This window comes from Dermacentor andersoni, chromosome 4, assembly GCF_023375885.2.
Source record: "Dermacentor andersoni chromosome 4, qqDerAnde1_hic_scaffold, whole genome shotgun sequence".
NCBI classification, from domain to species: domain Eukaryota; kingdom Metazoa; phylum Arthropoda; class Arachnida; order Ixodida; family Ixodidae; genus Dermacentor; species Dermacentor andersoni.
In genome coordinates this window covers 55,702,265-55,728,604 of record NC_092817.1, presented here as the reverse complement: position 1 = coordinate 55,728,604, position 26,340 = coordinate 55,702,265, and the positions used below count along the sequence as shown (strand labels likewise).

Below are 26,340 nucleotides of genomic sequence, written 5' to 3'. Positions count from 1 at the left end.
GAATCGTGCGGGAATAGCGCATTGACGCACGGCGATTAAACATTAGTAGTGTTTGCATTTCTGCTCTTGCTGCAAGCGTCAATTTTAACATATGTATCGATGTTTCGGGGCTACATGCAAACACACTATCAATTGTCCCTCACTGATGCGACATTTGCATCAAGACCGGTATTAGTTGGTTATTTTGAAATAATAAGCTACTGAGAAGATAATGGATTCTTTTCCTCAGGTAGGTTGTCAAGTGTGTCGCCGATACCGGAAATGTTTGTTTTCACTCGCCTGTATTGTTTACAGGTTAAGAAAAAGAAGGGGAGGCACAAGAAGCACTCTTCAAAGGCAAAGAAATCTTCTAGGCAATCGGTGGGTTTATTGCACGCGACATTTGTGATAAATCGCAAACTGAAGCCGAGTTTGGTTGCATGTCTTTAGGATTCCAACAGCAGCAGCAGCAGTAGCAGCGATGAATGGGCCGAGGCGCCGTCTAAATTGCGTTCTACCGAAGAGCCGGAGAGAAGTGCAGACGACCCACCGAGGACTGTTCAGGTAACAAGCGATCGAATTATTGTCCTCGAATTTTCTAGACACGTGAGGAATTGACAAGCGAATTGTGTAATTCTGTTGATCGTTCAGAAGTTTTCTAGCGTCGATGCTTGACATGCAATCAAGCAGAACGCTTCTCATGATTCACTCAGAGGGACGCGTGGATGAACTTCGAAGATGTCATTCCGACAATATCAGCAAAGGATCACAGAGCGCAGAGAAGAGGCGAGAGGACAGGCGGGTCCAGGCAGAGGGAAAAGACCTTGAGGACCATTGATCAGGTGGGTGTGTAATTGTAGTGAAACTACCTGACTGGTGTCTGATGTTGACTGCAGGCTCCTTCTGGGCATATTGTATGCAACACACTCGCATTTTAACGCCCATGACATCGCAAACGTAATTGCATTGCCGCTGGTATCGCGCAAAGCTAGAATATAGCTTAGTGGATGCAACTGTAAGCTCTTAGAGTATGTTTGCATTGACGTGGTTGACTAACATGTGGTGGTTGACAACTTGCCCCTAATTTATACCTCTCATCATAGATTCTGGTTCACAGGACAGTTATCAATCATAATAGATTCGGAAAACTTAAAAATTGTTTCAGCAAATGAAAATCAAGTATGTGATATTGTGTGGTGTTCATGAATCAAAACAGAAGTGCACCACCACGTATGTCAGGTGAGCTTAACAGAAAGCAGGCACTAAGGACCTGTCAATAGACTCAAGTGCTGGCATGTGCTGTCGCATCCTTTGAGCTGGCATGGTTATGTTCCATGATACAGTGCAGTGTTTAACTGAAACTGGTGTACATTTGGCTACATGCCTCAGAAATGTAAGTAGGAATTCACTGCACACAACTTATAGTCCTATTGCTGGCATGTGAGAGCAGATATCCTCTTAAGGTTGCAACTCTCATTGGTAACATGTTGTTTTGTTTTAGCCTGGCCAACATGAGCGTGAGTTAAACCCATACTGGAAAGAAGGTGGGATTGGACTACCCAAGGAAGATGAAGCTAAGCCAGTTGAGCCAACACTAGCCACATCTGCAGTTGGTGATGGTGGCCTTAAGTGGCTGAGGCGTGCCTACCAGAGGATACGCGAACAAGCTGCTGATGAAGGTCGATCGGTGGAGGAAGTTGCAGCTGAGCGCTATGGGGTCAGTAAACAAGTCTATTTCCAGAACATTCCTGAATTTTAGTTGCACTTCAATGGGTCTTTTTTTTTTTACAATTGGTGTTATTAGTGTAACATCCAAGAAAATTTTGATGGAAGTGAAAAGATCAGCATTTGTGCATATATGGTTCAGCAGGACTGACCGTTAAAATGAAGGCTAATTTTAAATGAACATAGAAAGTCACACAGCAAGGAAAGCACGTGTACACACCGAGTAACAACATGGCGTTGTGAATCTTATAGCTGTAATTTAATGCAATCAAATTTTTTTCAGTCAGAAATGTATCTTTCCGTTTCTGCTCCTAATTCTTTGTGTATTCTACAGACCTTACAGTTATATTTATCTGTGTGGTGGTGCTGTCATGTGACAGCTGCTCAGTCTCTGGGACTCTTGTTGCTTGAAAGTTAAAGAGAAATATTGTAAGAGTTAACATGGTGCTAAGGGAGAGTATATTTCTTTATTTATGACTGTGTACTGGAAACAGACAAATTCTGATGTCATTATGCTTTAGCCAGGCAATGTCATGTCATGCTCTGCACTGTACAATCGTGACCTGGTCATTGATATTTTGGCAATTTGTCATTACTAAAGAGTTGCCTTTTGGTTATCGTAGACATAGGGAAACATGTAACTTCTTATCCGTTCGTGTTCCTCTAGAGTGTAGAGAACAGTTTGTGACTGAGTAGAGGAAACGGATCGCTAGAAAAGTAACTGTTTTCTTACCTTTCATTTTGTTTTAGTCTTTAGAGAAATTGGAGAGCATGATTGCAGAAGCTGAGTCAAGGGCTAATCCAAGTGGTGAAAGGCATCATAGAAGACATGACTTGTCCAGAAGATATGGAAGAATGCAAAAACCAGGCTCGGATGAGGAGACGGAAAGACCATCCCGCAACAGGGCAATGCAAAGACCAGGCTCAGATGAGGATATGGAGAGACCATCGCATTATCACACAAAACGTAAGTATGCTTTTCTTCTTTTTAAAGGAATGTTATCCTCAAGTCCAGATTGATGTAATCACTCAGCTAATTTTTGATATTCAGACAGAGACAGTCTGTCATCAGGCTCGAAGAAGCGGTCCGAGGAAAGAAGAAGATTTCAACGACCAGGTGATGATGATGATGATGATCAGGACAGCCACACTGGCAAACATCAGCACAGAAGAGAGCACTCATCATCATCATCGTCTTCAAAGCCCAGCTGGATGAGAAAAGAATTTTTCAAGGAACCAGAAGGTTATATTTCTCCTTCATGAACATAGAAGGTTGCTTACAGTTTTTCTCAAAAGTTACAAAGCCACTACACATGCAAGAAACCTTTCATCAAGCTGTGTACCACGTCTGTGCAGAGATTTCATTGCTGCAAAGCCACAGAGATTGAGGGAAGCAGTGCTTTTTAATTTTCAGAGTTTCAGAGTACCAGCTATGCTACCGGAGCAAGTCAGAGGGGTCAGACAACAGATCTTGCCAGCTGTAGAGTTGCTTTGAAACTTCTGATGAATGGTATATGTCGAAAAGCTTGAGCCAGTTTAAAGCATGCTGACATATTTGTTCAAAATTGGTAAGCTCCATCGCACTCTTCTCACAGCTAAAAAGATCGCACTTAGCAATTGTGAAAGTTGGGAAACACTTATATCTTAATTTAATGCTAAAGTTGGTCTCAAAACACTGGACTTGGCGTCATCAACATTATCGTGACGTCATGTGACAGTGCAACATTCTCCGACGTCATGTAGCATTAAGGCTAGATATGATGATGTTGCTCATAAAAATAAGAGTTCTGCACATATTTCTTATTCCTGGTGCTTGTGCTTGGAAGCCACAGCAATCTCAAGAACAGAGCAGTAGACATTAGACATTAATCATAATGTGTCCCAATCCTAGGTACCGAAATGAAAGCCGGTTCATAGAAACAAATATTACAGTAAATTATTTGGAGCGCTTTGATGCCTGCCAATATCTTTTTCTTGGATTTAGAGAGTTTGTACCTTCATTTACTACAAAAATAAACATGTCAAGTTGAAAATGTCGTGCCAGTGCTCCTTTGACGGGTGCAACGTGGGAGGAAAAGGGAAAAGCTTTCGTGATGTCCTTTTCTTTAATGCTGTGTCTGCTCTGTCTGTTCAGGTTTTCCAACATGTGCCACCTAAGTCAGTCTTTAACCATATTGTGCAGATTGTTCTGGGTTTTCGCGTTCACTGAACTCGCAGGCCGAACATGCTGTATCCATTCTTTTCATAGACAGACAAGATGCGCAGAAGCCTGACGTCAGCAACAAGGGCAGGAATTCCTTGCAGGAAAAACACCTAACTTTGAGGCAAGGAGAGAAGTCCAACCCATCCAAGCTGCAGAAACAGGAAAATGAGCCTGGTTCAAGTACCCAGAGAGAGGAGCCTGTTGCCCCGAAACTGCTCTCGGACAAAGAGCTAAATGCATTAGGTGCAAAACTCATAAAGGCCGAGATGCTTGGAAACACAGCTCTCTACGATAAACTGAAGAAAGAAATTGAGGAAGCTAGGAAAGCAAGGGAATCTGCAGGTGCTTCCACCTGTCCTGATGGGGCACAGCGTGGCTCGCGTGAGGAAGTGGTCATCCTCACTAAGACTGACAATCGTGGCTTCGCACATCCACTTTCGGAGCCATCTGAAGTGGGTGGGCCATCAAGGAAGAAAGCAAAGGTATGTATATTACCATGTGCTTGTGCTGCCTTGTGAAACTGTTATTGTTTTATTCTGATGCCTTTTATCTTATGGACCTCCTTGTGGCAGTTGTCAGCATAGCACAATGAAATCGACAAAGATCATGCTTAGGTGGGCCTGACATATGATAAGCTTGATGACTATTCCTTTTTTTTCTTTCTGCTTTGATGTATTTTACTGTTAACCCATTGTACATGCCACTGAGCTTGCTCAGTGCAAAAACATTGCAAGCAATCAACTCTGCTGTTACCTGTAGTGTTCATACCCTGTATTAGTTGCCATGGTATGGGACTTACTGTAATGTGCATCTTTTAGCTTCGGGAGGGCTGCCTTTGAGGCTTTGAGTGCACATGCAACTGATGGCACATTTGTGCCTGGGACACATAGTATACAGAATTTTTTTTCTTGTGCTGTGTTCAGTGTATGCATGTGTATGTGTAAGCATTGCAAGAATGTGCCACATCACATGGTTTTGGAGACATCAGGGAGTCATCGAGGCAGGTCCTTTTAATGATGTTGTGCTTCACAGTTTATGAATATGAATAAGCTGTGTCTGAAAGACAAGAGGTGATATAATTTTGATATATGATAGATAGCAGCAGCAGATAAGAGAAATATAAATAACAAGAAAAACTTAATCTAACATTTTGTCGGGGCTTTGTTAGGCCCCACAAGGTGCTCCCTACTGCATTATGACAACTGTTACTGCCTGCCATTGTTATTTACCTTCAAATAACGTTGCAACTGGCCTTGTTCAAAATTTAAATTGCAATCTTTATTTTTTTTTTTTGAATGCGGGCAATTCAGTACTTGTATGACCAGAAAATGTTCACGTTACACTGGTTATTTTTCTTTTGTTTTCGTGGCTAGGCTGATAACTGCCAAACTTCAAGTCCTTGTGCAGTTAAAATAATTGTTAATTCAAGGACCACTGTACTGTGTGTGTTCCAGTTTCCTATTGCTTGTAGCACAGGGGCCTTCCAGAGAATCCAGTGACCATAATTGTCTGGAATGCTTTGTGTGAATGCTATGCAATTTTGTTTTTGTGGAGAATAGAGGCCTGGTATTTCACTGAGATTTAGTACTCCCATGTGCTGTGCAAGTCACATAGGGTATATATAGACAATGGGCTGTTGTGTCTTACTGGATGTGTGATGCAGTTAAACATTCATTGAGATGAAGTTTCTGATTTTTTGCTGCAGAAGCTATGAACAACAAAGACATCTTGTACCTTCATACACATAATGTTTTGTATATTAAGCAGTGATAGCTTCCTCAACCACAGGTACTAAGAGTTACACCTCTTAACGTACATACCTTAAGATACCCGTAATTTAAGAGAAAGGAGTGTGGTTACTGTAGTGCAGTGATGTGTTAGTATCACAAGGTTCAGATAAGCTAATTCCTAACTCATTAGAGTTAAATCCAGTTAAATGGTGCAAAAGCTACTAATTCTATTCCCTTCAGGTGTAGATTACGATGGACTGTATAAATGTGTCAAAATTACACAACTGTACTTCAAGGTGCTTGACACTCCATTGTAAGAAAGACAAGGTGGTAGGATGTTGCGTTGTGCATGTTTAACGAGTTGTCATACGTAGAGAGAAACTAAATATATATTTATTGTAAGTCAGTCGTGTTGCATATAAATAATTTAATCACAGACTTGAAGTTCATGCATAATGTTATTATTAGCCTTTGGATGCATTATAAAAAATGTCAGTTTTACCTGAAGGCAAAGCATTGAAAGTGATAGCATGGTTTAGCGTTGCACTTAAGACGTCCCAGGAGGCTGGCATAATGAGCGTGTCAGTAGCGTTGCAGGTGTCGCCCCTCGGTGACACACGAGATGGGATTAATGCAAAATACACAGGTACTGCTCGGCACCGTCGACGCTCTGCATGTTCCAGTTTGACCTTGACTGAGCTTGTAGGTCAAATTTAAGGAACCAGGCATTTTCTGGGTTTGTTCCTGGAGTAGCTCTACCGCTTTAAAAAGAAAAAATTATTGTTTAGACATTGCTGCATGGCATGTTGAATGTCCCATCAGACATGGTACTAGTGCCTTCAGCAAACGAGTCGTCTGTTGCAATATGCAGCACATTGAAGTTAAATGAAGGAACACTAAGCCTGCAGAGGGTTCAATTCACCTGAAGGTCAATGTATGTTGCCTTTGCTTGGCCATCGCTTGACAGAACTGGCAAAAACAAGTTGCATCCACAAATGTGGATGCTGTGCGTGAGAGGGCAATGGTGCAGCAAGGTCATTACAGGTTGACTACAAAAATAATAAAGGTCTCATAATGCATGGCAGCTATTGCTGGGCCTATCTATCACTGCAGGATTGCACTTGATCTCTGGTTGTTCACAGGTTCCTACACATGACAGAGGTGGTGAACGGGTGCGGTACTTCGCTGATGATGACCGGCATTCACTCAAGAACTTGGTAAGCTGCATACAAATGTATTCTTATGCTGCATTAAAATTTGTTGTATTTCCTTTTTCTTTCTCTGTTATCAGTTCGAGCGGGAGAAAATGACCACAGCTGAAGATCAAAATGCAGAGTTTGCACGTCTTGCTGGCAAGGTGAGGGGATATTGTGCTGGTAGTCTGCATGCAGCCATTGCCTTCGACTCGAGTGCTGGCTCTGCCTTCTCTTGGGAGCGTGCTCGTGACAGAGTTTCTGCGCAGGTACGAATCTCGAAAAATGAAGAATATGACTTTGACGATGCTGCCATGGACAAAGCAAGTGAGCATGATTCTTCTGCAAAACAAGATGCCAGGGACAGAATGCAAGCCATTCAAGGTAGCACCATTTTTCTTTCTCTTTCACACACAGTTCTGCAGAAATCTACAAGGTAGAGAAAGTTTCATGAAAGGAAAGAGATGGATTTCCTTTGCGGCTTTGTGCTGCTCTTAATGGCAGTTTTTCCCTTTCACAAATCTAATGTCAAACATAACCACTAGTACTTTGATGTCCTTTATGGTTGATATTTTTGCACATCTGCAAAAGATAATGTCCAACTGCCCATTTTGTATATCTGTATCTGAACAGGCTCTTGTATGCAAGCCGTAACATGTCCCATTTTTTTTTTTCATTATTAGCGTACAAGTTTTCTCCATGTCTAATGGAGTGTTCTAATGCAGTGTGTTATGAGTAACGAAATTGAAACAGTACGTAATATTGTAACGTTGTGGAGGTTTGGCTTTGGTGCACCTTGCCAAACTGGTTGGACTCATTTGAAGTCTTCATTTATAAGAACTGCTAGGGGAGCCTTAAATGCCTCTGCAAATTCGCACATTTCTTAGCTGAAAGTAAGTTTCACTAGCGGTGTAATTTTATAGAAATTGGGGCTTTGTGTGAGTAATCTTGCACTTACTAGATTCTGACATGCACTCTTTAAAGGGGCCCTGAACCACATTTTATCGAAGTGGAAAAAGACATTTGAAGTGAAGATAGGCTATTCCAGAACCACTTTGCTGCAAAAAGTACTTCAATGCGTTCAGCCGAAGCGGAGTTATCGGCAATCAAACACGGCCTCAGCTGTGCTCCCCTTTCTCCTCCAATGCCTTGCACTGCGAAGGCTACAGCGGAGACGTCACCGTGGCGCGCACTTCAAATTTCCGATTTCGTGCCTATGCCACGCTAAACGTAAGCGAAACGTGGCTGTCCTCAGAGAGCCGCAGTGCGCTTAGCCACTGGACTCGTGGCGGCACCTCGCGGCGGCCGCGGTGTAGCCGAGCGCAGCGACAAATAGCAGCCGCGTATTGGAGTGTGCTTTATGACGAAATAAAGCACACAGAAAAGAGCGAGGATCATGGGGTTTTTGAAACAAGAGCATTTGAGAAAAAGGTGACTTTGCGCTCCGCTTGCGAGCTCCACAGACCGTGTGTGACAGCAGAACTTGGCTGAGATGTTCACAACAGCGTATGCTACCTGCGGACTATGTTATTTCACCAAGCCCGAGGGGTGGTTTAGGGCCCCTTTAAAGAAAATGTTTTTCTTGGCAAGTTACCCCCACCCTTCCGTATCGGGTATGTTTCTAGCCTCTTTTGTGGGCCAACATCAAAGAGTGCATTCTGAAAATGTGCGTCGATCACGAAAATAGATATGGTACTATTGCTCCTGGTGCTATCGGTACCGGTGGTACCAGGAGTGTTCTCGCATTCCTCCCTTGGAACAGCAAGTGTTTTGAGACACTGCTGCGCCTTTGGTCGAAGACGCAGACACTGTTGTTTGTGGTGCTGCAGGCCTCAATATATATTCTATAGCTCAAACGCTGTGTTCTCACCCTCAATTGGCTCAGAAAGACATTCTCTTGCATGTTCTAGAATGTATCGCCATTTAACACTCCACTTTGACTCAAGAATGCAAATAGCAGTGCCACCCCTCAACAGAAGTGGTCAGTGCGCTTCGTGATCATCCAAGGCAAATCTTGCAAAGTGTAGATTCTTCATCAGTCGAGGGGTGGCACTGTGCTCAATTCGTTGGAGTGGAGTGAGAACTTCGAGTTGAGAATCTTTTGAAAATACCATGGAGGAAGGAAAAAGCTGAGATGAGGCCCTACCCACTCCACATGGTAGGAGAAAAGTATGGAGGAAGTTGCATGGTATGTTTTCGCTGTAGCGGCCATATTGTCCAGGCACAATGGCAGTTTTGTTGTGGTGTGGGCTCAAGTGTGTGGTGTGTGCTCAGGTGTGACTGGAAGTAGTAAAAAGTACGTAATGAGCGTCCATGCAATGCCGTACACCATGTACCATGCTACAGATGCAGGATCTGGGAATAGGATGAATAGGATCTGGGAATAAATTTGCCATCTTTGATGGATTCGTGCTAACGTTCATCACAGACTGAAACCGCTGTGCTTCAGAATATGTACGATAGACGCCTCGCAGCTCAGTGACAGCGGTGCAGTGTTCCTGCTTTTGACAGCAGACGCTGCAGTTACGGCACCTAAAACAGCCATGTGGAAGGGTAGGAAATAAATGGCTGCTGTGAGTAATAAAGGGACGAATCCTGCTTACGGCAGACATCTTATGTGTGTGCTAGGTGGGTGCATGGAAGTGACGGTTTGCAGATGCGATGCAAGAGTGAACAAGGCTCAGCAGAATAATGTATGCCTGCGCACACATCAAACGGCTGATGGTCACATGTAGGCACAATCCACGTGCTAGCCACACACATATGCGCTTACTCCTCGGCACTGTGTGGAGGATACCACAGAACTTTGTTTCAGTGAAGCTTCGCTTACCATGAGAACAATATGCCTCAGGCTGCAGTCAGTGTATGTAAATGCGTAACGAGGTACTCCTCTGCTGGCCTCTTTGTTGGCATGCTGTGGCTCGTCACATCTCCGTCGTGCACAGCTGCCTGAAACTTGTTCAATAAAGCAAAACGATACCTATAAAGCCACGACCAGCATACAGATTTGTTCTCGTAAACTGCAGATAGGCTAGCCATATGTCGTGATGTGCGTAAACTGTGCTACTGGTCGTCTCCTGTGCATTCTTGCAGTGCAGTGAGAATGCGCAGAATTATTTTCGGAAAAGCCAGCAAAAGTAGCATGGGAGATTGGCCTCGGTCTAATTTGTGGAGTTTATTGTGGACTCCTTTCAACGCTAGAGCACACTATGCAGACGAAATTACTTAGTCAATGGTGTCATGAGGTGATAAACTGTGATTGGATCCGTTGGTCGGATCATTATAGTGCGTGCACGTCCGTGCAGCCTGGCGTGATTGCACGCTGAAGGCGAGAAATGTAAATAGAGAAGAGACTCTGCCCTGTCAAGATGGCTGAGCGTCAGCTTCCAGCGTCACTGGTCTTCACGAAGAGTGATGTCAGGGCCACCTTTCCTCAGTTTTTCCTTCCTTTATGGACAATGTGGAGGATTGTCTTTCATCTACATCAACTAGACTTTCAATAGCCTTCCATATTTTTTCAGGACAAACTTAATAAAAAAGTTACTTGCTTGTTAGATTTGAGTACACTCAAAAACTGCATTGTCATTAAGAATGTCTGTTATCCAATCCAACCCAGACGTTGCTGCAGCTGTAGATGCTGTGGTAGCTTTGTGTCCATTCCATAAGTTTGTTAGGCTGCTGTTGTCCGCAAGGCGCGTGTTTAGGAAGTATTGTATCTCAAGTGCTATAGATAGCACTGAATATCAGATGCTTTGGGCTGTTGATAGTGCTAATGAGGCTTCTGAAAGAATGAGTGATGTTCAGTCTAATGCAGGTGGGATGAAATAAATTTTCTTTCTTTAAGGCAGTATAAATCGCTATTGCTCTCTCTCTCTCTCATCATGAAAAACAGGTGAGTGATCTATCGAGGGCACCGCACTTGTCATTCCTGGTGCTGATCTCCAAAAAAATTATTGTGAATGAATGTGCAGTTGACATTCCACATGTCACACTTATCGTAAACAGTAGAACCTCATTGATACAATCCCATCTCATACGATTTCCCGATGCCTGTGTTCACTGTTGAGGACACAAAACATGAACAGTGAAACAAGCGCAATACAGTTATGCTTCCTTTTTTTGCCGGTTAACATGTTCCCGGAAAACATGGTAATTCTGCACCAAAATTCAGTACATTGCCAAACTGCAGTCACATGATGCATTTTCTGGCCGTTAGATCCCACGTGAACAAGAAATGGCAGGAGGCAAGCACAATCAAGAGCAGTAGGTGCCCGCTGTGGCAGCTTCCCCGCAGTGCTTGCCCGCCTGTGTCACTTGAAAATGCCGGCATGCACTCAGTTTGCTTTTCCAACAGCAGCAAATAACCTCACTTATCGTTGCATTCACAACTATCATCGCCAACCCTATGGCGATAAGCAACTTCACCTATTTCTTTCACAGCGCGTGTGGTGCAGTGCCGTTGGAAGCATACTGCATTCATTTAATATGCGACAACCAAAACGCACCACCATTCCCTGCTGCAGGTGGCACGAAGTGAACATCATGTATCGATCTAGCAGCATCATATGATGGCGCACCACCAGCTCGATTTCATTTCTGTTTATAGTTACTGGCTTAAATGGGAAAATGACAATGCGCGTCTTTGGCTGTTTGACTCCACCAGCTCGAGTGTGTCGCGTCAGCGTCTCTTGTCTGGGCATGTCAAAACTTCTCACCAAAATGCGCCATCCAAAGAAGCTGCTAATTTGAAAAGTGGGAATGTCAGCTTTCTGAAGCGGCAAAAACAACTCTTATTTTGGGCCGCTCATGCTCCACCAGCTTGGTGCACATTGGCGTCTCATGCTGCAATGTTTGCACCACACTTTGCATTACATAGATAGCGACTACATCTTGGTCTGCCAAATTCTTTTGTGACTTTGGGCCATACATCTCACGGTTAGTAAGTTCTTTCTCGCATTTTCTTCCCAAAATGTATGAACGAGGTTCTACTGTATTTGGAATCAAACGTTGACTGCCCATTCGGCACAGACAAGGTGTTGCCTGCAACTGATTTTCTCTCATTCACTTTAAACAACACTTAATATTTCAGTTTTGAATTGATTGACTTGTTTCATTGACATCTACTATTCTAACGTTGAAATGATGGGCTTTCTTTCTGTGCCCATTGCAACACTTGAATGCAATTAGATTTTAAGTTGTTCCGTTTACTTCGTTATACTGTTACACAAAGGACAAAAAAGAAACTAAAAAGGAACTGACACGTGTACGTTGTATAACTGTGCAACAGCATAGTGCAGTAAGGAGAACAATGTCATACCAACTAGTCCCAGTCGAAGCTTTAGATTTTAAGGCAATAGTTTAATGACATTGAAATAATGAAGTTGGCTGTATAGCAGCTTTGTTATCAGAGGAAGTATATGCATTACGTTAGCGTGCTTGAAAACTAATCTAAAATACCATTGTTTCATTTTTCTTGACAGAGCATAAGCACATGTCTAAAGCATTGGAGAAATGTAAATACTGCCTCGACAGCCATGAAATGAAGAAACACCTGATCATCGCCATAGGCATACGGGTGAGTTGCACATTTTCAGTTCCATATGGAGCTTCACAGTTGCTTAGCTATTGCTGTGTTAGTAGAGAGTTCAGCTCACCAATCAGCTTTTGTCACATTCTCTCCCTGAAAACAAGTCTAGCTGGTGAAGGTATTTCCCTTTGTTGAAATCCTTTGTCCTTGGCTCTACAACACTTCTTGAAATGACCACAATATGGCAGTAAAATTATTGCACCTGGCATTTGGACGACTATTTCTTGTGCTGGCAAGGCTGATTCATAAGAAAAACTGTCCTCCATGGATAGTGTTTTTGTTTCATCATTTAATAATAAATGAAAAAGCCAAACATCCTGTTTCAGAGAAATCTTTGTGTAGTAACAGTGTCAGTGTTTAAAAAAACAAACAGTGATCTGGTTGTGAAGCTCATTGTGATAACACTTCACTTGTATGTACCACTTGATGGCAGATTTGGGGGAACATACCTGTCTTGAGTTGAGCTGGCATGGTCACTGTCCACTTTGCTGCTTTTTTGTGGTTGGGGCTGGAAAGGTGCCTGACTATGTAAGTGTAGGTGCTAGCAGCACTAAATGCAGCCAGACAGATGTAGTTTATCATTGCAGATCTGTTCGCTTTATCAGAAGCCACAAAATGTAGCGCTCTTTGACAGTGACCCACACTTCTGCTGGCATGTACATAACTGCCTGTACACTAAACTCTGGGTGATAAGGAATCATATACAAAATAACCTTAGAAGGAGGAGGATAGGAAAAGGGAAAAAAAATTAAACATGAAAGAAGTAAAAGAAATTGTGGAAGCACATTGAGTCTGTAGGAGATTAAATTAAGGTCCCTAATCTAGTCAGCTTATGAAAGAGCTATGCTGAACAAAATAAGTCCTTAAGGAAGACTGCAGCAACATGCAATTTTGCATTTTTCTTGCTTCACTTGTGTTTCTGCTAACACCAACCTTAATTTCATTGATTTCATATACTTACTGTGGTCTGCAGGAGTTAATGTGAATTCTGTTGTTGCTGGATAATGCATGTGACACGGTGGCTTGCTGCTATGATTGCTCTTTTTATTATACAAAGGCTCAAGTTATTGAAAAAAATATGTGCACGAGGAATTCACCTCGGGTGCTATTTCTGAGGGGCCAAAAAGAAAACTATGCACTCGCGCACATGACAATGTGCTTGTAGCATTTCATTCTCTGTCCTGCATTGTAGGAAAGCTGTGTTGTGCCAAAACTGCAGTATAATATCAGAATAACATTGCTAGTTTATTAGTTAATTTTTTTTTAGGGAAGCTCTGTTGACATGAATTTCCTGGTAGGCTGAGTGGTTGTTTTTTGGGCTTTTGTTTCAATTTCTCATGCATGCAGTGCTTTTACAGCACAGCTGTGTACCTCTAGCTCCCATATGCACCCCCCACATGCGTTCCCTGAGGAGGTACTCTGGGCGGCTTTGCGTCCGTATCGCAGACAGGAATGCGCACACAGCCGACCATTTGTGAGAGAGAGGGAATGAGTGTGGCGACAGTGCTGCAGCAATGGGGACGGGTAGGAGGTAGGGGGATGAATGTGGGGACAGCGCTGCAATAAAAGAAAAGGGTAGGGGGAGAAGGGGAAAGAGTGTGGCGACGGCGCCTGTGCACGTCGCCTAGGCTTCTGTGGTTAATGTCATGTGCATCAAAGGTGCCGGAGCTTCTGGAATGCAGACAGGTAGGGGAGAGGGGAAAGAGTGTGGCGACGGCGCTACAGCAATGGAGACTGGTAGGGGAGGAGGGTAAGGAGTGTGGTGATGGCACCTTTGCACATGGCCTGGGCTTCTGTCGTTATAATGTCACGCACATTGGAGATGCCGGCACATCTGCAGCAGCAGTTGTGGCAGATGCATGGGAGGTGCGGTAACCGCGGCGGCACTTGTGTCGGTGTAGTGTGGTGCCCTATGAAAAAGATGTATGATTTCATAATGTATGCAGCACATGTATGTAGCCTACGCAGCTTCGCTGGTAATCTGTCCCCATATGAATGTTGTGGTCCTACGAATTTTCTATTGGGAGGCCCATAGCACCAAAAGAAAGCATAGAAAAGGACGGGTTGTTGTAACTCGCAAGCGAGGTGGCACCACCGCAACGAGTGGCCAACATGGCCTCCCTAGCCAGCACAGCAGCACATTAATGAGATTGCAGTTGTTTGGAACCCTGGCTCAGTGGCTGCGGCTTTGTGCTACTGAGCACAAGGGTACAGGGTTGATTTCCAATTGTGGTATCCAAGTTTGATAGGGGTGAAATGCAAAAAACACTTGGGCACTTATATTTAGGTTCACATTAAAGAACCCCAGATGGTCAAAATTAACCAGGATTCCTCAACTATGGCATCTCTTATAGCCCAAGTGGTATGTCTTGGGCTATAATCATTGGTATGACTCGCAAACAGAGGAAGTCTTTATACAAAAGATTTATGTGTACAACATCTTGATAACATTTAATGTTCATGTTCCCTGTGGAGTGGCTGATGTTTTAGTTGACTTACAGAGTTGAACACTGAAACTTGCCGTCAACACCGATAGTTCAGTGGTGGCCACTTGCTGCAGTTTTATTTGCGTAACACACACTGATATGGAACCTACTATAATGCTGTGCACAAATATATGCCCATAGAGCTGCAAAGCAATACTATTTGTGAATAAAACTATAAGGATGTTTGCAAGTTTCATAGCTGCTCTTTCTTACTCGGTGAATGAAAAAGTATCCACTTAGTATAAATTAGATGGAAGCCATTGGAAGAAGCGTTGCATGAAAGGTTGTTCTTATTTTTCATTTCGTACCATTCTTCATTTACTTTCCAGGCTTACTTATGTTTACCACCGTACCAGTCACTGACTGAGGGCCACTGTTTGATTGTTCCACAAGCACACGTTGCTTGTGGAACATTGCTTGATGAAGATGTGTGGCTTGAGGTGCAGGTAAGTTGACAAATTTTTGCAAATAGCAGTTTATCCATTTTTTTTTCATCTGATTTCAAGTAGTCAATGTGAGATTTTGGTATTAGCTTTGAGGGTCACGCTTTTTGCATACTTATCATTCGTTTGCCATTTGACGATGTATTTAACAACAAAAGCATTTATTAAACTTGCAGTCTCAGTTTTGTGGCCATAGATTTTTGCCAGAAACCTGGTGTTTGTCGCTGCTATTAGAAGCACAAAGAAATTTTTGTCTGGGATGTGGGCAGAAACGAGATTCGAACTGCTCGCTTGGAAGCCTGCACCTGCAAACAAAGACTGACCAGCTTAAAACATGAAAGAATTTTTTTCTTCTTAACTTTTAAGACCACGAAACAGCTTGGTCCACGAAGTTTCCTGGTCGCATGTTGTACTTATGCTATTTTCTTCAGTTGCCAAACAGATGATGAAACCGTCTGTGATTACACAGCAGCTCAGTTATGCTTGTATGACAGTTATTTTTCATGTTTTCCAGATGAATTAAGCAACCAACGGTGCCATGTGTTGTGTTGTATTATATGCGCACCTAAATATTTTATCTTAGGTGAAATTTGTGTGTGAACAAAACAGCAATAAGAGGAAAATGTTTTTTTTTAATTTAAAATTAACATAAAAAAAGCGGGCCACTGTTTAACCTTTTCTGTTAGCTTTCTAAATAATTTGGATAGTGAACCCTGTATGTGTGCTCTCCATGAAAGTAGCTGCAGTGTGGAACGTGCTGCATATCTCCCAAGGGTACTAGGGTAGTAAGGCACTTTTGTGCTGTTTCGACTATAGATAGGTCACAATGAAGCTTTCACTTTTCCTTGTGACACCATCTGCGTCAATATTTAACATTGCAACAGCCCTGCTTTTATGTTGCACATTCACTATTCCGATTTTTTTTATCTAGGTGTTTAGAAAAGGTTTGACAAAGATGTTTGAGGAGATGGGAAAGGACACTGTCTTTATGGAGACAGCTGTTGCGTTCCGTCATCACCCACACGCAGTCATAGAGTGCATACCAGTGCCCATGGATGTTGGAAACTTGGCACCAATGTACTTCAAGGTTAGTTAAAGGTGCACAAATGTGTGAAAACTCTGCATGCAAAAATTCCTAATGTTGAAAACACTTTACAGCAACTCTTTTGCATGTGATAGCTGTGGTTGCACAAGTTTGGACACTGAATTCTTTAAATACATTGTCCTCTCCTTATTTCAGAAAGCTATAATGGAATGTGAGAGCGAGTGGGCCCAAAACAAAAAGCTTGTTGACCTGTCAAAGAAAGGCCTACGAAATTCGGTACGCTTACCTTTTGATCTTTCGGTATTGACTCAAACTTATGAGCTGTCAAATTAGTTGGCCTGTGTAAGGAGGTGACATTGTTTGCCTCTGAAAATTTTCATGCATGCCATTGCTATTAACTTTAAGACATCTAAAGTTGTTTACTTACATACATGTGAATTACTCAGCATAATGACGTTACAGCATGAAGTGTAAAAAAATTGCCATAATTTCCTGATTATCGTTTGCAACCAAGTCTATAGGAGTCAATTTACCAAAAAAATAAACAAATTTCTGTTGCCTTCTCTGCAGCTGGTACATAATTCACTAGGCCAAAGTCTGTAATCTGTGCATAACACATTTGTATAACTGCTATCACTAAACTTCTAGTTTCAGAATCCATCATTGAAAACATTCTCAGATTGGGATTGAGTTCTTCTGAATATGGCAGTATCTGCTGTGTGAGACTGCTCCTGTCGCAGTAAGTGAGCTCAGAGGTGGAGGAATCCCTAAAGCCTGCTGATCTTTTAGCCTTGGAATTCACTGTAGCACCAATTCAACTGCTAGACATAAAAAATTCCATCTGTGCCAAATTGATGAAAGGCTCATTATTTGCTGACTTGCTGTGGTTATTTTCTTCTCCTGGAGAGAGCTTTATGTAGTCTGGCTTTAACAAAAGCATTGATTATAATCTCAAAAGGGGCTGGTCTCTAATATTCTGCAAAAGGCATCTACCAGTTCCATTGCTCAGTAGCAACAGAGCACAGTGTCAGCATGACACTTGAAAATGCAATGCTAGTGACATTTGCCCCAGACTTGCCTGGTTAGAATGAGTCAATTTAAGGTATATCGTTGTATAATCTGGACTAGGAATAAATTAATTGGTATTTAATATACTCTGTGGACTGTAATTTGAAAAAGATGGCATTTGGAATGCGTGTGGAGTGGATGCGAAAGCGTGGCTGGCTTTGCTTCGTACCACTGATGTGAAGATATCGTCAGCGTGGTTAGAAACTATCTGTCGTCGCTGGCTCTCAAATTAAACAGAATATTTTTTTCTCATTCGAATTTACTTTTTCTGATTGCCTGATAATACTGAAAATTTTGCGGCCCCTTCCGTGCAAGAAAATTTCATCGGCGACTGTATAAAAGATTGAATTTCAATATAAAGAAGTTCCGATATAACAAAGCATATTGTTGATTTTAACGACTTCGTTATATCAAGTTTTAACTGTAGTAGCATCACAAAATATGGTCACACTTTTATAGGCTGCAGATATAATAGCCTGTATATATATATATATATGCAGTCGGAGCAAGGGCTTATGATTGTCTGGTGGTACTATATGATCATGTACGAGGGTGGTACAGCTGCACCGATTGTGTCGGAGTGCTGCATTAGCGACTTGCTGAACCCCTCCCCCCTTTCCTGGTATATTTATTATGTTTTGCTTCAGTAAACATCAGTTAATAGTGCAGCATTTGTTCAGTCTGTTTTCTTTGCCCTTTGTCACTGTCATTTCACACTGCTTGGACTGTTGTTAAATATGTGTCAAGACCGTAAAAATGCCTCGTATTGTGCCTGAGCTGCTCCAAAGCACTGAGCACCGCAACCAAAACTTAGTGTCCAGGCCAGTTTTAAAGGGAAGTGTCAGCTGGGTAAATAGCCTGGGTTTTAGTAACTCCATCATGAGGATATCGGGAGTCCTTGCAGTCGTCAAGCATTGCGCCATTCCGGCCTGCATTCCACTTCATTTATGTGGGATAATTTGCGAGCGTGTTAACACACCTGCGAACCTATGTTTGTTTTTCATTGGGGATTTATTAGTTGCATATCTTCATACCTATCCTTGAACAAGCCAACGTGTGTGCATTATTATACCTTCCAGTGTCGCCGCGGCCGGTAAACCAAACGCGTTTTGCTGTCGGTCACCCGGCGTCGATTATGCCGGTCCAAGTATGTGCAAAATGCAAATGCAAAAGCTTTGAATGGGCTGTGCCTTGCATGGCAGGAACATTGTAGCAGCACACAAGTTGTATTTGAGTCTAAGGACATTCTGTTTAAAGTGATTTGAAGCACCCATCTTGTAAGAATGTTACTGTGCTTTTGTTGAATGCTATTATTTTCTCACCTGGTGCTCCGGGTACTAGCACAAGGTCTAACATTAGAAAAATGGTTTAAGGCCATTTTGCTCATGTTGGTTCTGTATAGTCCAATGCTTCGTTGTATAAAATGCTGTTTAAATTATGTATAGGATCTGTAAGCAATTGACTGCTGCATGTTAAAATTTAACATTATCTATATATTTTATTAGGGTGTCCGCCCCCTGACAGTTCTTAACTTTGGGATGCCCTGTCATGCTATTTATTCTGTACCTGTTAAAACGTAACACATTGCTGTAATAAATCTGAATCTCTAAAGGGGCTGAAATAACAGTAGCCCCTCTTATGCAAAAGCTACACTGCGATCTGTGAGTTACTGCATCGCATCTACGTTAGAGGCCTTGCAACAAACTTTTATGGTCACACGGTGGCCTCGACATCTGTGCCATTTGGCAATAAAAACAGGATGTTTAATGTCGAAATGCAAATGGAAAGAAGTGAAGAATATGTTTGTGCCAAATGCTGATCGAGAGTGATAATGCATGAAAGAACTTACCCTGCAAACCTGACTGCCTTGATACCATATACGAACGTTATCTGTGATAAGCAACACATGCTTCGGCGATGCCGATGAGGGGATTCGGTTCAGTGACAAGCGCATGTAGTCATTCACAGTGCAAATGCCACAACGCCCTGCATAAGCCACATCCATGGGGCAACAGCATGCTTGTAAATTAAGAAAATCATTATTAATGGTCGAAAGCAAGCTGGCTTACAAAGCATTTTACATATTATGTTCAGAATTTTTTGAAGAGTGCCTGTAGTCTGCAAACCAATCATCTAGCCAAGCGTGAACATAGCTGCAGGTACACTGTCGTGTTGGCCGGTGTCATGTGGTCCCCACCGATACACAGTACGTAAAAATTCCTCTTGCATATGACGGAGCTGTGCCGAGAGCCTGAGCATTTCACGAAAAAGGGAGAAAACGTGAATGCGTGGACCCTAATGTTCGATAAAAATTTTAGTTTATGTTGTTCAGGCATCATACTTGCACATAAGTGGCAGGCGGAAATGGGATTTTCACTCAAAATTACCAGGTCATGCCTCTATCTGTTCAAATACTGAGAGTTTCTTTCAGTTTAAATGCCTGGCATCATCACAGGACCCGGAATGCTGTATTAGCTAGAATTATAGGGACTTCACTGTACCTGGTAAGCTTTAGGAAGTGGAATACAGCAGTCTTTGTACACACTGAAGTCAGATCTATGACTGCTTTTTTATGTTAAATGAAGGCCCTAGAACTCTAAACCCTAGAAAAAATGGTGGCAAGCCTGACAGCGTCGTAAATAACAAGGAAACCGAAACTAGCTGTAGAAAAGCTGTTATAATAATTTATTTATGACACTGTGAGGCCTGTCACAATGTTTTCTAGGGTTTAGAGTTCTAGGACTTTCATATAACAAAAAAAAAAAAAAAAAATGAATAGTCGTAAGTATCATATCAGTACCCTTTTGATGCAAAAAAGAAGTAAAGTTGTGACCACTTCATTAATTGAGCTGCTCCAGATTTGGAGTGTTTTGTTCCAAATTTAAGATTTGCAGTTCCAAAAATGTTCTTTTCCCCCCATTAACCTGCTCCAAATTCGATATAGTATTCTGCTTCAAAACCAAGATTTTCTGCTCGAAAAATTGCTCCAAGAGCTGTCCCATCCCTGCATGTAGGAAAAACATAAAAAAAAAGAGCTTCATGATGACCCTAATATTTGAACACAAATTACAAGTGTTTGGAAACCAGCTTTTAGACTACAGCCATACATGACATAGGTGTGGCTTCATTTTTAAGATACCAGGTCTTTGTATTGACTTCGAAATTTGTATGGTATAAGAATATATTACATTTGTAGACTCTCTGAAAGGAAGCAGGGGTGGGTATGGATTTTGTTGGTTTGCCGGGTGGAAGGCACCAGCTGGTTTCGACATCATAAATTTACTTGACGTAATAGTTCTGTGGGAAAACTGCAAGGTGGAGAGAAGTAATTAATTAGTTACAGTTGTTACAAATTGCTGTCTGTATGAGTTTCCTTTGTAGCAATTGCTACGAACGGGTGGATGTCTCATGTTCCCTTTAATAAATTTACTTTTGGTCTTTATGGGAGAATGCAATACCATATTTCAAAACCAAGATTTTCTGCTCGAAAAATTGCTCCAAAAGCTGTCCCATCCCTGCATGTAGGAAAAACATAAAAAAAAGAGCTTCATGATGACCCTAATATTTGAACACAAATTACAAGTGCTCTATGTATCTTGTTCACTTGGGGTTCTTCCACATGTCCTAAAGTCTCTGAAAGGCAGAATAATTATTTCACTTGCATTGGAATCTGGCATCCCATAGCTGGGAATAAAGCTTGTGACCAGTAAGCAAAAAAAAAAAAAAAAAAAAAAGTCCTGCTCACTTATGTTGTCTAATAAAATCCTTCTTACCGTTACAGATTCCCAGAGGGCTGCCCTATTTCTCGGTTGATTTCGGTCTCCAAGGAGGATTTGCTCACGTTGTTGAAGATGAAAAAGATTTCCCAGTTTATTTTGGAAAGGTATTGGCAGCAGTGTAGATTGATTGGTGGTCAGCTTTCAAGGTGTCAAGAACATTCGAGTTTTATTGTCCTGTTGCTTTCTGGCCTTTTAATATCAATGTTTACTAGAAAAAAGAACCAGAAAAATAAGTCTGAGTGAAATATGGCTGATAGCTTTTTGGCAAAAGGTAACGAGTGTGCCATTAAGGTCACTCATTAGCAGGTACTATCCTGATAGCTGTCTCATAGAGAGTGTGTTGTTCACATTAAATGTGCATAATTAAAGAGGCACAATTGAAGCATAAACAATAGATGTTATTTACACCTCATTATTTTTAGTGGTGTGTTCAAAAGCTGTTTTCTTTGCAATTAATTGCTACTGCTCGATATAAATTATGTGAAGTCACTTTTGCGTTATAGTCATGCCACCTAAAATGGCAGTCTTAAAATTTTGGCTTGTTTACCAAGATTGTATACTTGCAGACTCCTGAATTGTTTTAAAGCTTATGGATTTCATTTTGTTCAACAATTCTAAAAAAATTTATTCTGTTCACGAAAATGTCTTAAAATGTTCGAAGATGGGGTGGGGCAAGATTGAAAAAGATTCACACAATAGAAGAAATTGTGATACATTGTGATGTTACCTGCACCTTATGGCCACGCAAGACGCTATATGCCAGAGAAGTATGTCTGCTTCGAACAAGTCTTTAAGGCAAGTTCCTGAAGCATGAGAAATCAGCAACAGCAAAGTCGCTGAAAGTGACACTGTGACCTAAAGAAGTTGTGCACAGAAACCATCGTAAATAGCCGAACGCTTCTAAAAAGCTATTTGGTTTATTAAAGAGGTCCTGAATCACCCTTCGGGCTTGATGAGAAAACATAGTCTGTAGATAGCAAACGCTGCTGTGAATATCTCAGCGAAGTTTTGCAGCCGTGTGCGGCGCGTGGAGCTCGCAAGCGGGGTGCGAAGTCACCTTCCTATTGGAAGCCTGCTCCTCACTCTTTTATGGACACTTTATTTCGTAATACTATAGCAGATTCCCCTATGCAGCTGCTATCGGCCAATAGCTGACATCAATTGAGAAGGGTTTTTGGATCAGTGCGCTTCTTCCTACTGTTACTGCGTAATTTATTCATGAAGTTCAATAAACGGGCTGAAGTAAGAATCTGCTTTTGAATTTATATAATGATTGCGTACTTCTGGAAGAAGCCAACTATTGCCCGCTCACACTCGGGCGTGGCTGCCCACGTAGGAATAAACTTTGGCCACCCTGCTTATTGGTGTTGTGGCTGTTGGGCCTCACTAATTTCGACTAGTTTTGATCACTCAACTACCCTTGAACCACGTGAAAAGTAAGGTCAGACCATATGGACGCTTGTCAGCGGGCGCTCACTCCTGGCTGCTTTTGGCTCCTGGTTGTTTTGGTTGCTGGCTGCTTGCTTTGTCTTTAGCTATTGATAGCACTTCAAAATGCACAAGTGGGATGTGGCTACTATCCATTGGTCAAGCTGGTGCAGGACAAAGCCGGTCCGCACCACGTAGCACAGCCATACATGCAGATGAGCGCGAGCACGCACTCAAGCCCTGTCGTGCACAAATGCTACAGTTGCACGTAGCTGTGGCCTGCTACGTAGTGTAGATACCGCGGTAGCCGCAGGGTGCCGTGATGAGTCCACTGGCCGAGTGCAATGTGGCTCGCTGAGGACAACGACATTTTCCTTATGTTTGGCACGTCGAAGGTGCCAAGATTGGAAGTAGTGGTGTTTACGTGAACATCCAAAATCAAATTTGAAATGTGTGTCACAATGACATTCAGTAGGCGGAGCGTTGTTGGCACGTGTTGCCACGCCGAAGCCTTCGCAGTGCAAGGCATTGAAGAAGGAGCAGAAGCACTGCAAAGGGGGTGTTTGATTGCCAATAACTCCGCTTCTGCTAAATGTATTGAAGTACTTTTCGCAGCAATGTATTTCTGAAATAGCCTGTTTTAACTACAAGTGCATTTCTCCACTTCAATAAAAGGTGCTTCAGGTCCTCTTTAAACGAATGAGGTGCTTCTAGGAGCATGTTTGTTGCAGTGAGGATATCAGGTAGAGTTTGTTGTGTCATTTCAAGAGAACAGAGCCATTAACCAGCACATCTACACCAGCACCAGCACATACATATAAGCCTATTCCTAATGTGTGTTGTCTCATGTGCCAGCGTGGAAAGCGACTGCCACCTTTAATGCCTCAGATGCTCCAAAACTCTCGCATGACAGCATGTGCGTTTCAGAGAGCCACATTAGTTGTTCAGTGATGAACGTGCACCTCATAAATCAGGCAGATGAGGGCACATGTTCTTTGTACTGGCACCTTTGTATCAGCAGTGAAAGTCCAACCACCACCAGTCTTAGATCACCATGAAAACAGAATAAAAGAGTCGAAGAAAGCTATTCACTGCTGTTTGTGTACTGCATTTGAAGGTAACCCATTATTTACCTTCAAAGTGCATGTGTATTTCGCAAAAGGTGAAAGGTGTGTGCTCAGTGTGAACCTTAAAAGTTTGCGGTTGACAGGTACGAAGTTGTGCCTATGTACGCACTCAATTTCTGTTTGCATCTAAAGGAGAAGAGAGTAAAGTTGTGTTATACAGGTGAGGTCTATGTTTTTCGTATGAGGAATTGTGTTTCTAGAAATCTTAAAATAAGGATTACCTGTATATGGTGGTTGGATCCCGTGAGTGTGCTCCAAAGGGTGTAGTGCAACGGGCGGTATAGTGAAAAGTTGTGGTGCAACTTATTCTCACATTACGTTCTTGAAATAGTAAATTAGTCACGCTTACCAAGTTCATAGATCTGGCATTTCAGGTGTAAAAGTTAGATTGTGAGGGCATTTTCAGGTTACCGCTCCAGCTCTTGAAAAGCGATCGGTTGTTGCGATGGCTGGCGAAGGCTAGTTAATTATTAAAATGTTCCATTCACTTTAGGCATCAAAACACAGACTTGCAACTTCTGTAAGCCTAAATTAAAAAGAGAATGTGAACCCACAAAATGTTTATGAAAGTACTCATTGCTTTCAAATCTGTTGCACAGTATGATCGTCAATACTAATGTTTCGGTTCAACATAGATGAAGGGATTGATAAACTAATCTAGCTTCAACATGTAGCGCTCTAGCTCGGTTAACATTCCAGCTGTGTTTGTAGGTGTGCTGTAGGCTGTTGTCATATTAGGCTCCCATGATGATTACGTCATCACACCGTAATTAAAGTTAAACAAAAAAAAGAAATAATGAAAGAAGGCCTCTTAGCAGTTATCAAACCTTGTACTCCTAAAATTGGTGCTCTTGGAACCAACTGTGCCACAAAGACATTGATGAGAAGTGAGCACCAAGAGCACTGTTGTCTCGCATGACAAGGTTGTCATCCAAGACAATAGTGATATATCGGCACTGAGGGCAAATGTAGCTAGCAATGCTGGTAGAAAGAATTGTTGATAGGTAGCAACCAAGGCTGTGGTTTTCCAGAATATATTGTTTGCATGATGTGGCGGTTGTTTTCTACAGCTGATGCTATTAAGGGATGGCAAGCCACTATGTGTAATAAATAATGTGTTATGTAATTCACCATTCTCATTGTTTTGAAATTTGGGCAAGACTGGAACTTCTTTATTGTCCATTTATGTATATAGCATATGTCCACTTGAAGGTGGACAACCTGCAGTTAAACAATCTTTGTAAAAATTAATAACTCCTGATGGCTAACTGCTTTGTACAAAACTGCCTCCATCAAAATTGGTTCACGTACATATTCCCAGCCAATGTTTTTGTCAAGTGAAAAAAAAAAGGCCTTGCTTCATATTCAGCTTTCCTGTGGTCAATATTGTAGCAATTAGTATTTCATTCCATTTTCAATCACATATCTTTCCTCTGCTATCCTCTTACTACTAGTGAGTGATTACAAGCAATGAGAAATCTCAGAGCAGTCTAAAGGAATGTTGAAACAGTACCTGCAGTATTCTGAGTGTTTGCCTAAGTGGTTAAAGTGGTTGCAGTACAGATTGTGCTTTAAATCGCACATATCTTTACCTCGTTTCAGGAAGTGGTGGGGGGCATGCTGGACTCTGAGCCCAGGCTCTGGCTGAAGCAACGGCACGAGAGCTTCGACGAGCAGAAGAAGAAAGTCTTGGAGTTTGCCAAATGGTGGGAACCTTACGACTGGACAGAGCGGCTTAAAACTGAGTCATCATAATGTACAGCACTAAGGTCTTTATTTTTTTGCTGCTGCTACATCGAACCATCAGGAGAGAGAGAACGAATAAATGTTATTTGAACACATTTTAGTTCAGAATGCGTTATTTGAGTTCCTTAGCACATTGTAAATTCATTGCATAAATAGCCACAAGTGATGTGTGGTAAAGGAGCCTGTGTTGGATTGATATCGGCTTTCAGTAATGCTTGTTTGAGTTCTTTTGTCTTTTTGCATTGTGGATTCTCTATGAAAATTGCACAGTGGAGTGAGTAAATGACTTAGGCCTAACATTTACAGTTTCAAGGACTGTACTCTCCTGCTCCTGCTGGAGCATATGAGGTTGGCTCGCAATAGAGAGCGTGTTCGTGTGACCTAGTAAATGAGCTAATTCGATGTACATTGTTATACTAGGTATTTGTTCTTAGCATATAGAGGCTGGAAGTATGGACATTTGGGTTTGTGCCAGAACAACATTCTAGTTGTAGTACATGATGCACAACAGGATCTCATTGTTGTGAATATTTTGGGATAGCAACAGACAAGTTGGCTAGGTGTGATGAGCAGTTCCCAGAGTGAACCTGTGCTTGTGGAAAACACAGCAACCATGCTACAGCAATTATGACAAGTGCCATTAATTATCCAAATGTCACTTGCATTGCACCCATATCTACTGGGCGGCGTCGCACATCGCAGGTGAACTGGTAGTTGAAAAAATTTCAGACCTTGCAAGTTTGCATTGTATTACGAGTTACATTCAGCAAAGGAGTGGAATGCGACAACACTGGAAGTTGG

The 26,340-nt window shown here is 42.1% G+C and overlaps 1 protein-coding gene across 1 annotated transcript; it reads left to right on the top strand.

The window, feature by feature from the left end:
• Window positions 1-25,634, top strand: LOC126537189 (CWF19-like protein 2). Its single transcript, XM_050184376.3, has 17 exons — window positions 1-229; window positions 295-360; window positions 430-543; window positions 693-821; window positions 1,481-1,696; window positions 2,455-2,671; window positions 2,756-2,947; window positions 3,953-4,389; window positions 6,780-6,854; window positions 6,929-6,994; window positions 7,100-7,214; window positions 12,311-12,405; window positions 15,233-15,349; window positions 16,278-16,433; window positions 16,587-16,667; window positions 21,241-21,342; window positions 25,396-25,634. The coding sequence occupies exons 1-17, from the start codon at window positions 212-214 to the stop codon at window positions 25,546-25,548; spliced, it is 2,349 nt and encodes a 782-aa protein (XP_050040333.1). The 5' UTR covers window positions 1-211; the 3' UTR covers window positions 25,549-25,634.
• Window positions 25,635-26,340: the final 706 nt, after the last annotated feature.